Source organism: Nymphaea colorata, chromosome 2, assembly GCF_008831285.2.
Source record: "Nymphaea colorata isolate Beijing-Zhang1983 chromosome 2, ASM883128v2, whole genome shotgun sequence".
NCBI classification, from domain to species: Eukaryota; Viridiplantae; Streptophyta; class Magnoliopsida; order Nymphaeales; family Nymphaeaceae; genus Nymphaea; species Nymphaea colorata.
This window is the reverse complement of record NC_045139.1, coordinates 26,112,909-26,125,918: the sequence shown is the minus strand read 5'-3', so window position 1 is coordinate 26,125,918 and position 13,010 is coordinate 26,112,909. Positions and strand designations below refer to the sequence as shown.

At 37.7% G+C, this 13,010-nt stretch overlaps 1 protein-coding gene across 2 annotated transcripts in view; it reads left to right on the top strand.

The window, feature by feature from the left end:
- The window catches only part of LOC116249123 (protein CHROMATIN REMODELING 5), a 32,248-nt gene extending 23,017 nt beyond the window's left edge, over positions 1 to 9,231 (top strand). For both annotated transcript variants that reach the window (XM_031622272.2, XM_031622271.2), the window contains exons 20-31: positions 154 to 396; positions 482 to 592; positions 691 to 780; positions 972 to 1,154; positions 1,561 to 1,641; positions 1,779 to 2,018; positions 2,589 to 2,741; positions 3,001 to 3,178; positions 3,382 to 3,563; positions 6,492 to 6,845; positions 6,935 to 7,028; positions 8,128 to 9,231. In XM_031622272.2, the coding sequence (XP_031478132.1) occupies positions 154 to 396; positions 482 to 592; positions 691 to 780; positions 972 to 1,154; positions 1,561 to 1,641; positions 1,779 to 2,018; positions 2,589 to 2,741; positions 3,001 to 3,178; positions 3,382 to 3,563; positions 6,492 to 6,845; positions 6,935 to 7,028; positions 8,128 to 8,603 (2,385 nt within the window). In that variant the 3' untranslated portion in view covers positions 8,604 to 9,231. The remainder of the gene's footprint in view (positions 1 to 153; positions 397 to 481; positions 593 to 690; positions 781 to 971; positions 1,155 to 1,560; positions 1,642 to 1,778; positions 2,019 to 2,588; positions 2,742 to 3,000; positions 3,179 to 3,381; positions 3,564 to 6,491; positions 6,846 to 6,934; positions 7,029 to 8,127) is intronic.
- The last annotated feature ends 3,779 nt before the right edge of the window (positions 9,232 to 13,010 follow it).

Below are 13,010 nucleotides of genomic sequence, written 5' to 3'. Positions count from 1 at the left end.
AACATGTGTTTTGGAATTGTATTCTATTATAACCTGTTTTAATGTGTTCTAAGATGCTTGATTTTAAATTGATCATATGTTGTCCTATATTCTGTTTGGATTTTAAATTCGATATTTATTCCTACCATAACCTTTTTCTAATGCATTATATAGATGGTTAGAATGTTGGATATACTTGCGGAATATTTGTCATTGAGAGGGTTCCAGTTTCAAAGGCTTGATGGTAGTACAAGGGCTGACCTTCGCCACCAGGCCATGGATCATTTTAATGCACCTGGGAGTGAGGATTTTTGTTTTCTTCTATCAACACGTGCTGGTGGATTAGGAATCAATCTTGCCACAGCAGATACTGTTATAATCTTTGATTCAGATTGGAACCCACAAAATGATTTACAGGTGGATACTTCATTTTCAGTTAGAGTTATAATTTCATATTCTTGAACTGTTTAGTCTGTTATCCCTTAGTAAGTTCACGTCACAGGCAATGAGTAGGGCTCATAGGATTGGCCAGCAAGAAGTTGTTAACATATACCGGTTCGTCACAAGCAAAAGTGTTGAAGAAGATATCCTGGAACGTGCTAAGAAGAAGATGGTACACAATCTGTTTCTTTCTGTTGCATCTTTCAATCTTAGGAGAAGGATTCTTCTCTTCTCCCCCATTTTGTGATTATTTTTTTCCACATCTTTTAGGTTCTTGATCACCTGGTTATTCAAAAACTCAATACGGAAGGCAGACTTGAAAAGAAAGAAGCAAAGAAGGGCAGTTCAATGTTTGACAAGGTGATTGCAACAGAAATTTCTTTTGCTTTATGTTTGCATGCATTCGTTAGTCAATTATTAAGCTTGATGAGGGGTTATATTTACAATTGTCATGTAATATCCTCTTTTCTTTTCTCCTCTTTTATTCTCCTTTTCCACCGTTGGCCTTTTAGTTGGTTTCTCAGTGCATGAACTCTGTTTACTTCTTACAGAATGAGCTGTCAGCAATTCTGAGGTTTGGTGCTGAGGAACTATTCAAGGAAGACAGAAATGATGAGGAGAACAAAAGGAATCTTGAGAATATGGATATTGATGAGATCCTGGAAAGGGCAGAGAAAGTGGAGTCTAAAGAAAGTGAAGGGCAGGAAGGCGCTGAATTGCTAAATGCTTTTAAGGCAAGATAAGCACTAGCTTTTTTACCCTCTTTCTCCCTCAATGTATTTTGTGGTGCAGCATCTGAATGTATTTTGTCTTTTGGTTTTTAACAATGAAGTGATAAATTATAAATGCATAAATTATTTTTTATAAAAGGTTATTTTGGACCTTGTCCTTAATAGGAAAAGGAGGCTTAAGATAAAGAATGGTACATAAATGCATCAAACTCCTTTTCTTTCCTAAATAGGATGGATGTGATAGGATACACTTTCCTGGAAGCAAGGAAGTTATGCTAAAATTACCTTGAAGGCTTGCAGTGACATCTTTAAGAATGTAATTCCCATTTTTTTAATTTAATAATCATTGTCTGCATCTGCAATATCAGTTCTGTTGTGTATCCTATGTGATGGCTGTATCCTTGATCAGGTTGCCAATTTCTGTAATGCTGAAGATGATGTGACATTTTGGAGTCGATTGATCCAGCCAGAGGCAGTGACTCAAGCTGAAGTAGGTTTTCTTCACTCAAAGGACTCAATGGTGTATGTTTCATCTTTGTGCAATTCTATGTTTTTTTACCTTCAAAGGCAAATAGCTGGTGCTTAATCTGTCTTTCGTTGGAAATATCTTGGCATCTCACACTGAAGGACGCATTGGCTCCCCGTGCTGCGAGAAGTAATAAAAGCTATGTTGAAGCCGAGCAGGCTGAGAGGACTGTTAAAAGGAAAAAACGTGGCTCTGATTTAAATGAAAAATTGCCAAGACGGAATACCAGGGCTTCAGATGCTTCAACTCAGTTTCCAGCAATTGAGGGGGCAGCTGCTCATGTTAGGGACTGGTTTGGTGGCAATATCTCCAAGAAGGATGCTAATGCTTTCGTCCGTGCGGTAATATTCTTTGAACTTAAAATTTGAAGTCATGTTTAAAATTTTTCATTTTGGTTGGAATGTCTTCCAATGCACACTAATCTGCCAATTTTGACTTGGAGATTTCTAGTTAAGCTAAGCTCTGTTACTCTCAGTTATGAAAAACAGTAGTTTTTCTGATGATACTTGTCTCCAGTGAATGTCATAAATGAGCATAGAGAATGAAGCCTAGTCCATTTGAACTCAAGGCAAGGTTAAGTTTCCTTGTTCAATCCATAAAGTCTCTCTTTGCAGATACTGAACTCAAATCGCGTAACTTTATAGAGGACAAAGTCTCAGTTCTATGCTGCTTTTGTTTCTGAGATTGTCTTGCCATCATGGCCTTTAACTACGTTTATTTTGATTATCTCCAGTAATCCAGTTGTGGTCTTTGTCGACTTAAGTTTGGTACACTTTGGCTCTTCCAAGGACATATTAGCTGCAGGCTTAAAACTGTAAAAGAAAACCTGAGCAATGTCTGCTGCTATGCGGGCCTGTCATCAACTGTAAAATGCATTTCTTATCTGCTTATGATTTTCTTACTGTGTGTAGGTCAAAAAGTTTGGAGATGCAAGTCGTATCGATTCTATAGTGGCTGAAGTTGGTGGAGGTATTGAATCTGCTTCACCTGATGCTCAGATAGGACTTTTTGAGTTGTTGATGGATGGTTGTAAAGAAGTATCAAGAGGAAAGAATGAAATCAAGGTTTGTCATCAATATAACTGATTATACACTTTTAGGTAAATCACCTGCCTGCATCCATGAGCATGTTTAGGTCCATTCAGCATGCATGATACATGTGGACATGCACATCTTCAAACACAGGAATGCTTGTGTTATCTATCTATTTTCCCTTTGTAATGTATTTTTTTTTCTGGTTTGTGCTTTTGCTCAATTCTTTGCCATATAATATTATGCATATCATCAGCTTAACAGACCTACCACTTTGATGACTCATCTCCAGGGGATGCTATTGGATTTTTTTGGTGTTCCTGTGAAAGCTCAAGAGTTGCTTGATCGTGTGCAAGAACTTCAGTTACTTGCAAAGCGTATAAAGAGGTATCAAGATCCATTTGCACAATTCCGTCTGAAAACACATCCTCGAGACCCAGCATGGTCAAAATCTTGTGGCTGGAATCAAGGTAAAAAATGTTTCTTTTCATTTTTCTCATGAAAAATTCTCTACTCCTGCTAGAACGACTACAACTTGTTACCTTTGCAAATTTCCAAATTTTTTATATTCTTGGGAATGTGAAAAGAATATGCTGTTGATTTATATCCACAAAGTATTGCTATGGCGTCACTAATGCCCTGTTCCTGCTGTGGTGTGTTGTCCTATGTGTAGTTGATGATGCTAGGCTGCTTTTGGGAATACATATTCATGGATATGGTAACTGGGAAAAGATAAGACTTGATTCAAGGCTTGGTCTAACAAGTAAGATAGCTCCAGCAGGACTTACTGCTTCTGCAACATTACTTCCTCGTCCACCCAGCTTGGATGCACGTGCCTCTGCACTCCTACGGAAGGTATTTCATCATTATGTCCTGTGAATGACATGCATCATGTTCTCTTTGTTCAGAAGTATAGTTTTTAGTATAGTGGTGCTACACTTGAAGTTCTTCAGACTCATATGATATTTGTTTTTAAGCACAATATCCTGCAGATAATTTTGCTAGCAAGACAAAATATGTGAAACTAACCCAATATTTTGGGATGCCTCAATATTCAATTGTGATTCAATGAATGAGGTTGCTGCAGTACAATGAAAATGTCAGACTACTGGCCCGATAATATAGTAAGGAGAAAGGAGATTGTTCTCGTTTGTTTTCAATATTTTTCCAAGACTTTCTTGGTGCTCAAGTTTTCTCTTTTGAATCATGTAAGCATTTCACTAGACATTTCGAAGCTTGAGAAGGAAAAGGAAGAATGAGAAGAAACAGATGAAGAAGGGGAAAAGATGAAGTAATAACAATAAAAGAAGAAGTAGAAGAATAAAAAACCTTTTCTTATGACCACCTTTTTTTAAATTGGGCACCTAGGCATTACAGCACAGTCGAAGATGTAGCTGCCTAGCCTGCCTAGACACACTTTTGACTATGTACATTCTTATGTTTACTTCTGCAAAAGATCAAATATAGATGTCATAAATAGTTAACATTATTTCAATTGTCATGATCTAGTTGTCTGAATACCTTTGTGTGTATTGGTCTTAGATTTTACATTTCAGATTCATTGTTTGGCCCTTGTTACCAATGTAAGTCATGTGTTACAAATCCAACTGTGTGGATACATGAATGTTCTTGCTAAAAAATAATAATAATCTTACTCAGTAAGGATATGCACACGGTGGGATATGGTTGCCTCAGAGAGAGAAAGATTGGCTCCCTTTCTTCCTCTCTTTTTCTCTATCTGACAGAAAGGGAATGCTACCTCCCTCCATCCCATCTCGTTAATGTATGTTTGGGAGACGAGATGGAGGACACTCCCTTTTTATTGTTTCATTTTTCCTGCCAAATCACATTTAATGAGAGAAGAGAATAGAGCTAGAATGGGATGTTTAAGTTCCTTGAGGTGAGGATTTAGTCTCCCTCTCTCTCTCTCTCTGTCTCTCTCTCTCTCTCTTTATATATATATATATATATATATAGCTAGGCTTAGACCTAGACCTCCAGAACCTGCAACTTGGAAACACCTAGAACATTGCCTAAGATTCTTGGTCTCGCCCATATGCTCAAGACTTTTTTCTTTGACAACCTAAACATTTTTTCCCTTAATATTTTTTCCCCTTCTTTTGAGACACTTTCCTTTTTTTTTGTAATTTTGTGCAGTTTTTCTTGTTCTCTTTATTATGTTTGCATGTGATCTTGCATTAAAAGAATTTGTGTATGCATGCATGCTTATTGTTATAGTTACAATTACATTTCATATATTATTATATTTTGAAGATTTGTATGTTACTTTGGGTTTCAAAGTTTGGTTTTGCGTATATATGGTTTATCTTTTCAATATTTTTCTTGTTTACTGGAATTACAATGGAAGGTAGTTTTATTGGTAGCTATGTTAACATGAACTGTGATTGTATTGAGGATTTATGTGTCTTATTTTCTTAAGTAGATTAGTAATTTCAGTGTTTGTTTTAGGATTTTAATTTTGGAAGTTAGAATTAGAGTTTTAGCAGTTGGCATTTCAGAAATTGTAAGGTTTTGCATGCTTTATAACATTGAAAAGTATTTTTAACTCATTTAACTGCCTAGACTGCAAGCTACTGCTTGGCATTTATGGCATGCTTGTTTATGTATATTAAACCAAACATAAGGATGTGATTACATGGTGTTTGTTTTGTAAGAAGCAGCATTTTGTGTGCTCAATTTCCATGCATAGAAAGGCTTTATATAGGTCCACAGATCAATGGGCAAGGTATACCTAAATATTTTACCCCCAAAAAGATCATGCTTTTGATAAAAAACGGTAGGTTTTTTCCTCTAAATTATTAACTAATAAACCATGACGTGGGGATATACATTTTTGGATGCAGCAATTTTTGGAAGTTCAGCTGTCATATTTGGTGGCCATATTTCAATTGCCATGAGCCCATGGCGTAATCTTTGAGTACACTAGGACACACACACATACATACACACTAGTTAGATGGGATTGTTGCTAGTATGCCATCCAGTATTCTTCAGCTTTTCTATTATCAACCTGACCACATTAGACAATTCAGAATGTCGGTATATATATATATATATGTATATATATATCTCTTCGATATCTAGATTGTATTATATGAACCAACAGAGCTGGGGCAGTTAATTCTGCAACCTCTATAAAATCTGAAGTTCCATATATCTGGATATGTAGAATCTGTTCATATGGTTGAATTTATGAAAATAACTTCAGAATGCTGAAATGCAGGACTCCAGGGCCAGGTAAAAGTAGATGATATATGTTCAGTGTTTGATATACACTTGCATACACGTTGTGGCCATCAGCTTCGTGGTAATTGAAGTATGAAGTTATACTTTTGGAATACATTTTTGCAAAGCTAACTGTAGATGCTCATGTTCAGAAACTTGGAGATGGCATAAGAATATAATTTTGATAGTTGGATTAGATTTACGAAGGTTTAAACTTATACAATCTGTGATCTATACATCAGTAAAAGGAAAGAAAAAATTCTTATGTTGACTTTCGGAATGATTAATTGAGCATGAGTTTCAACTTCAAGATTTCACATATTCTCCACAACAGCATTTTTATTTCCATTGCATTGCAGATTCTAATAAGTTGAGGAGATATTACATTCAATTGAACTCTAAACTGCCTGTTAGCTAGATCATGCATAGACAAAGGGTTGACTCCTCAGCTCATTCATTGTTGTTGACGTTCATACTCTCACAGTATTAGTTGTAAAAGTTTTTTTTTTTTTCTGTTGGGTTAATCCCGGGCTTCAGGAATTTGAAATCGTTAGTGGCAAGAACTTAAAGATGGATTTGACCAGCAAGTCTTCAAAAGGAGAGAAGGCAAGCCTTCTTAATGTAAGCTTCCTTGGGGTAAAGGGAAAGTCTGGTGCTGTTAAGACCAAGACTCACAAAGATAATAAAGCTGAACCTAGGGTGAAAGAGGAAGGAGAAATTTCTGAATCTGAGGACCTGGAAAGGTATCGCCGGTACAAGGAAAAGATTGATCAAGAAACAAAAGAAGAAAAGTGGAGAGAATGGTGTGCTGATGTCATGTCGGATGAATTGCGTACACTCAGACGCTTACAAAAGTTGCAGACTACCAGTGAGAATCTTCCGAAAGCAGAGGTTAATTCTTGCCATTTTTCTGTGTCATTACCAATCCTGCTAAGTGTAGCTGGTGATTGATCTTTTATTGTGTTGGGTTCTCTTGGCAGGTGCTCTCCAAAGTTAGGAAGTATTTACAAGTTCTTGGCCATAAAATTGACCTCATTGTGCAGGAGCATGCAAAATCACATAAAAATTATACCAGTAAGACTTGTGTTTTGTGCTGCACCTTTTTATTGTGGAGTTTATTTGCTTTTCCTTTTCTTTTAGCCCTGTTAGACTGTTGACCGGCTCAAAGCTATGCCACTAAACTTCTGCTAACAATGCAGTCAGTATTCTTTTTCATCAAAATTTTCATACAATTATGCATTTAATTTGTGCATCATGTTGATTGTCTGATATTTTATTTGTATACATATGGTTTCATTCCAATTTTATTTTGTGCATGTGTTTTGACCACATAATATACCAATTTGTCAATGTTAACGTTTATACGTACATATGGTATGTTTGTGCATTTCCTTTGGCTCCGTATGTAAGTTTCCAATGCATGTATGCTGTACAGGTACTTTGCATTTCCAAGTTTCATTCTTACATGCATTCACCAATTAATGGTGTTTTCCATATAAAGAATCATTATTCTGGTCCTGTTAGTGAGAATTAACAAGTGTACTAAAAACTCTAATAATAACTTGTCAGCACCACTCTTTGTACACACTAAATGGGATCTATCAAATACAAGGTACTGGGTCAATAGCTGGCTGGAAAAGTGAATACATGAGTAATTTCTCATTGTGGCATTTGCTTTCCTTTTTGTAGTCCAGCAAATGGTGTACCTTTTTCCTTTAAATATCTGAATCTAATGAGTATTGAAGGTCCAATTCAAACTAGGTATCGCATCTCCATGTCAGATATGTTGGCAATGTAACTGATGTGTAATATTTTCACCAATTAGAAGGCTGACGTTACATCTTTTATCAGTCTGATGTCAATATACTTTGTATTTTTGTCAGAAAAGCAGTTTACTGTATCAGAAATTTCCCAAGTGCAATTTTATTTTGCAAATTGTATCTGGGATGTCATTATTTTGCCTTTCCTGCTTACCGACAAATGAAAATTGCTCTGCCGACTTTGAGACTGTACAGGCTCCTTTTGATGCAACCAGCTACTTGCGTCTTAGTTTGTGGCAGTGTTTACCATGTTCTGCATGCTTGCAGCATCTATTCATCAAATATCTGGACGTGAATACAGCTCTAAGTTAAGCAACTTCCAGTAATGCACCTTTTCTAACTTGATACTACAGGAATGTCCACACGCCTCTGGAACTATGTTGCTGGATTCTCGAATTTGCCAGGGGACCGTCTTTCTCAGATATATTCAAAACTAAAGCAAGAGAGACCATCTGAAGCCATGGTTCCTTCTCAACATTTTGGTGGCTCTGCCCCAGGTCCTAGTGGCAGAGATGATGCTGGCATGTGCACACCTTTTATCGACAGAGCGTACCAGAAATCCATGGGATTCACGGGAAATGCTTTCCACAGGGATCAGGAGACGGGCAAATCAGAAGCATGGAAGCGGCGGAGGAGAAATGACTTTCAGCCAGATTTCCAATATGCAGCATATAGGCAGCCATTTAACAACCCTAATAGATTAAGTGATCCAAGTGCGGCAGGCATTTTGGGTTCTGCACCAGGTGATATTAGGCGCTTTGCCAATGAGAGATGGAAGAAGCCTCAGCAGCAGCACCCACCAATGGGAAACGAGCAAGAGTTCCAATAATACTATAGCAGCAATGGTAAATCAGGAGATCTTCAGGTCCTGTCACCATTGTTACAAGCCGCTAATTTTTTTGGATTACCAAAGCAATAAACTCGCAATACGCCAGAGGAATTGCTGGCAATCAGTTAAACCATCTGTCACAGTTGCTTGAAGTGGAGAGCACAGAAGTGAAATAGTGAACCTGGTAAGGAGCTACAGGAGGCCACTGTTTATTATGGAGCAGGAAGACCAGGATTCTTGATGGTGGTGGCAGGTGCAGCATATGATATCCTCTGGAGTTTTTTTGCCTTCGGAGAATTGAGAGTTCTCAGCATGGCTTGCACATTTTTCCATCGCACCATGTACATTATGCAGCTAAATTGCAGGAACAGACTGAAAGGCACAAACCTGTATAAGAGCATATCCCGTTTTGTATGTTGCACTATGATATGCGCGATCGGCAAAAAATTTTGCTGATTTTTAACCCCAGAAATTTTCCATTTTTATTATTTCCATCTTCATGACAGCGGTCTATTGTAAATCATAATATGAGCTGTTCATTCATTGTCATCGTTTGTTAGCCATGGGGATTTTACAGTACATATGTTTAGTTGATGAAAAATAAAATTCGTATCCGTCTTACCATGGATGCTTGGGGTGATCCAAAATCAAAAGCGCAACTGCTTGTTTGCGTGCGAACTTCATACCTTTGTCTTAAAGCATGATCATCTTTTGGCATTGAACTCAATTTGAGGAACAGGCATGAGTAAACACAAGAGAAAGAGAGAGAGAGAGAGAGAGAGACAGACCCATCTATACGGATGGGCTATTTGCGATAAACAAATCTTAAATATCAAATAGAAAAAAGGAAATGCTATTTTGTTTATGTAGGTAAATTTAATTAATTTTAGATTCTTTCTTCGAACCAGAAGTTATACACCTACTTATCTTAATGGTCACTTTTAATTTTCAATTTAAAGTACCTTAGCTGCTTGTTGCTATACTTCTAAAACTCTATAATAACATGTCTTAATATTGAATAACTTTTAAATACATCCGAAATTCCTAATGTTTCTACAGTTTTAGAACTGTATATATATACACACACACACATATCCATCTATGTCCATTGACTATTAAAAATGAACATTATTTAAGTAAGAAAACAACTAAATACGCGTTTCTCATCAAATCATATTTGAGACCATATTACAGACCATATCTGTAAGGTTAGATTTCAAAAATAATAACAATAATAATTAATTTCAATAGGTCTGCTTTGTCCTTTTGTGAAAAATGGCATTTAAAAGAAGGTCTTAACAAAATTTCCGATGTATCGGATTTTTTGTTCAACACTTTGCAATCTAACTAGAATGATGTGCGCACACGTATACACACATCCACGTTCACCTGTAGGATGGTATTCGCTCATCGATGCTTTTTAAATCGATATTCTGGTTGAGAAAACATAATGTAATTAAAGAGATGCATATGAAGTTATTGGGGCCGCAAGAAAAGCCGAAACTCTGGAAGTCATTAATTTTACAAAGATGTGGACATGAGTATGGTGTATAAACTGGCATTCCATCAGAGAAAAAGAAATACAACAATCAAAACATAAAATAATATAACAGAGCCAAGGGAACAGCGAAAAGAAGGTCCAACACAAACCAGAAAGTACTGCAAATCAATTCAGCCTTCTACTGAAGCAAAGACATCCCTGCTAAGTGCAGGAATTCATCACAATGTGTGGGTGGTCATAACTGAACAACTGCACTTGTATAGATCTAATAAGCTAGTGAACCTGTTAGATACAAAAGCAGACATCGACTTGATCCTTCCATTTGAATATCACTTTATTTTAATATGTTTAAGTCCATTAGTTGTATATGGTACAGATTTTCTTGTTGATTAAATTATGGTTCAATGTCGAGTTAGATCTGTAACATAGAGAAGAGAATTCTCCCTCTTGGATGTCACGATGTATATCAGAAGCATTCTGCACGCATCGATTATTAGTTTCAGGTGCCTTGCTGACGCCGATCCAATGCACACAAACCCAGACCCATTTCAAGGGTCTGAACACGAGCCCAGTGGAGCCCAAGCTTGACTTGACTCCTAGGTTGCTTGGCTCAAGTTCAAGTCGAGCTTGACAGTGTCAGTTTGAGCTTGATAGACCGAGTTGAAGCTCGAGCTTGATTTGTTTAGACTCTTTCACAATACCCATTAAATGATAAGATTTTCGATTAGGCTTGTTTAACCTCCTAATCTACTGAATATAAAATGAGACCATAATTGTATACATCAAATCGAGTCAAATTGAGCTTATTCAGGTTGACTGGATACAACTCGAACTCGATTCGTTTATGAGCTCCAGCTTGACTCATTCAGTTGAAGAGCCAGCTCAAACTCGAGCTTGATCTCGAGCCTCACTCAAGTTGCTTGGCTCGTTGTTCAGGCCTACATGTGGCCTAGTGGCCATAGGAGATCTCTTACCTGTGATTCTTTGAGTCCTTATGTTGGTAGCTAGATAACTTTCGATTCTTGGAAAGGGAAGCCATTGGGCCCCCTATTAGACAGTCAATTCCTTGGCCCAGTCCTTCGAGAGGGAAAAAAAAAGAGGAAAACAGAAAAGGAGATTAGGTCCTCTAGAGAATCATGGAATTTTAGAATCTAAATGCTGATTTTTTAAATAGTTGAAATTAATTTAAAAAACTAAGTATTTTGTTTCCTGAATTAGAAAGCTAAAACTTGGAATTTTGATTACATTCCAGTTTGTGGAGGAACCATGCTTATGAAATTTTAATTCTCGACTTAAAATTCCAAACCATCAAAGACCCCCAAGAATTGCAATGCACATTATGTGGGAAATTTGGTTGCCATTATTCATGTAATGGTTGATTTCGTAAAACTTTTACCAACAGTGCACTTGGCCAATGGCTAGGCCTGCACACGAGCCGAGTCAAGCCCGAGCTTGGCCAAGTCGAGCTTGACTCGGCTCCAAAAACTCGAGCTCAAGCTCGGCTCAAACTCGACTTGAGCTCCTTATAGCAAGCTTGAGCTCGACTCGACTGCAAGAAACCAAGCTTGAACCTGACTCATTTAGCCCATTTAACTCGTTTAGGCATTAACTTGTGTAAGCTGATTTAACTTGTGTAATTTGTGAAACCGGTTTTAACAAATATTATATAGAGTACCAGTTTGCAAGTCGAGTCGAGTATAAACGAGTCGAGTTTTGAAACTCGAACTCGACTCGTTTATAAATGAGTTGAGCACAAGCTTAGTTTTTGCGAGTGAGTTTGAGTTGAGGTCGAGTTGACTCGGCTCCTTGTGCAGCCCTACCAACGTCCCTTTTAATTTTTTGGCAACTAATGTAAGCTTGCTATCGACTTGTTTTGTCAACAATGTATAAAGGCAAGATGAAAAGGTATTTGCCAAACGACTGAACAAGAAAATCAAACCCCCTCTCGTGTGGACGTAGGCTCAATAACCGAACCACCTGAACCTTGATCGTCTAGCTTTGTTCCCTTCTTTCACAACCATCTAGCGTAAAACGTTCTGGTTCAATGGGCCAACCAGATTTCAACAAGGACTAGTTTGGCCAAGCCTCTTCTTGAAGCTGGTTAGGACCGCCAAGCCCAGTTCTTAGAGTTTTGGACCGGGTTTAAGATTTCGTCCAAGCCAATTCATACCCTTTTAACTGGTTTGGCTGGGTTGTCTGGATCTAATCCAATCCCATCCAAGGTTTCTCTTTTAATTGCACAGATTTAGACCCACAAAACTCAGTTTTAAAGTTCTATATCGAATTTTAGATTTCAAACCTATCTGTCAAACTCAGTTTGTGATCCAGTTTGGAAACCCACCGTGAACTAGATCTATTAAGTAAAATTTAGTGCAAATCCACAATCTAAACCAACCTAGACCTACCCCAAGGGGTTGTAGCACACTGGCAGGGGGGAAGTGCTCTGTCCACTAAGAACTCGAGTCGAGTCCTTGAGCGTCACCTGCCCGCTCCAGAAGCGATTGGCCCGTAAAAGGGTCCGAAGCAAGCTCGGTAACCCAAGCAATCCATATGCAATCGGGTCCAACCAATAAATCATAATCTAAACCAAGGACCCTCAACCAAACTCAAATGCAATGCCAAATCAAAATATATCCAAATAAGATCCAAACCCAACAAAATATTTAAACCTTTATCCAACCCAAACTCCCCACTATCCCAGTTGTAACAGATACATAGCTGACTCCGTTAATTCATCCGAGAAAGAATGAACTGAGGCTGGAGAATTAGTAGCAATAGCAATATTATAGATCTCGAATGACTTTTTTCCAACCAGGGAAGAATGGTGCAATGTTCTCCAGAGGCACCAGCTTCATCATAATTCATCGAGGACGACTATTCTCTAACCAGTGAAGATTGATGCAAAG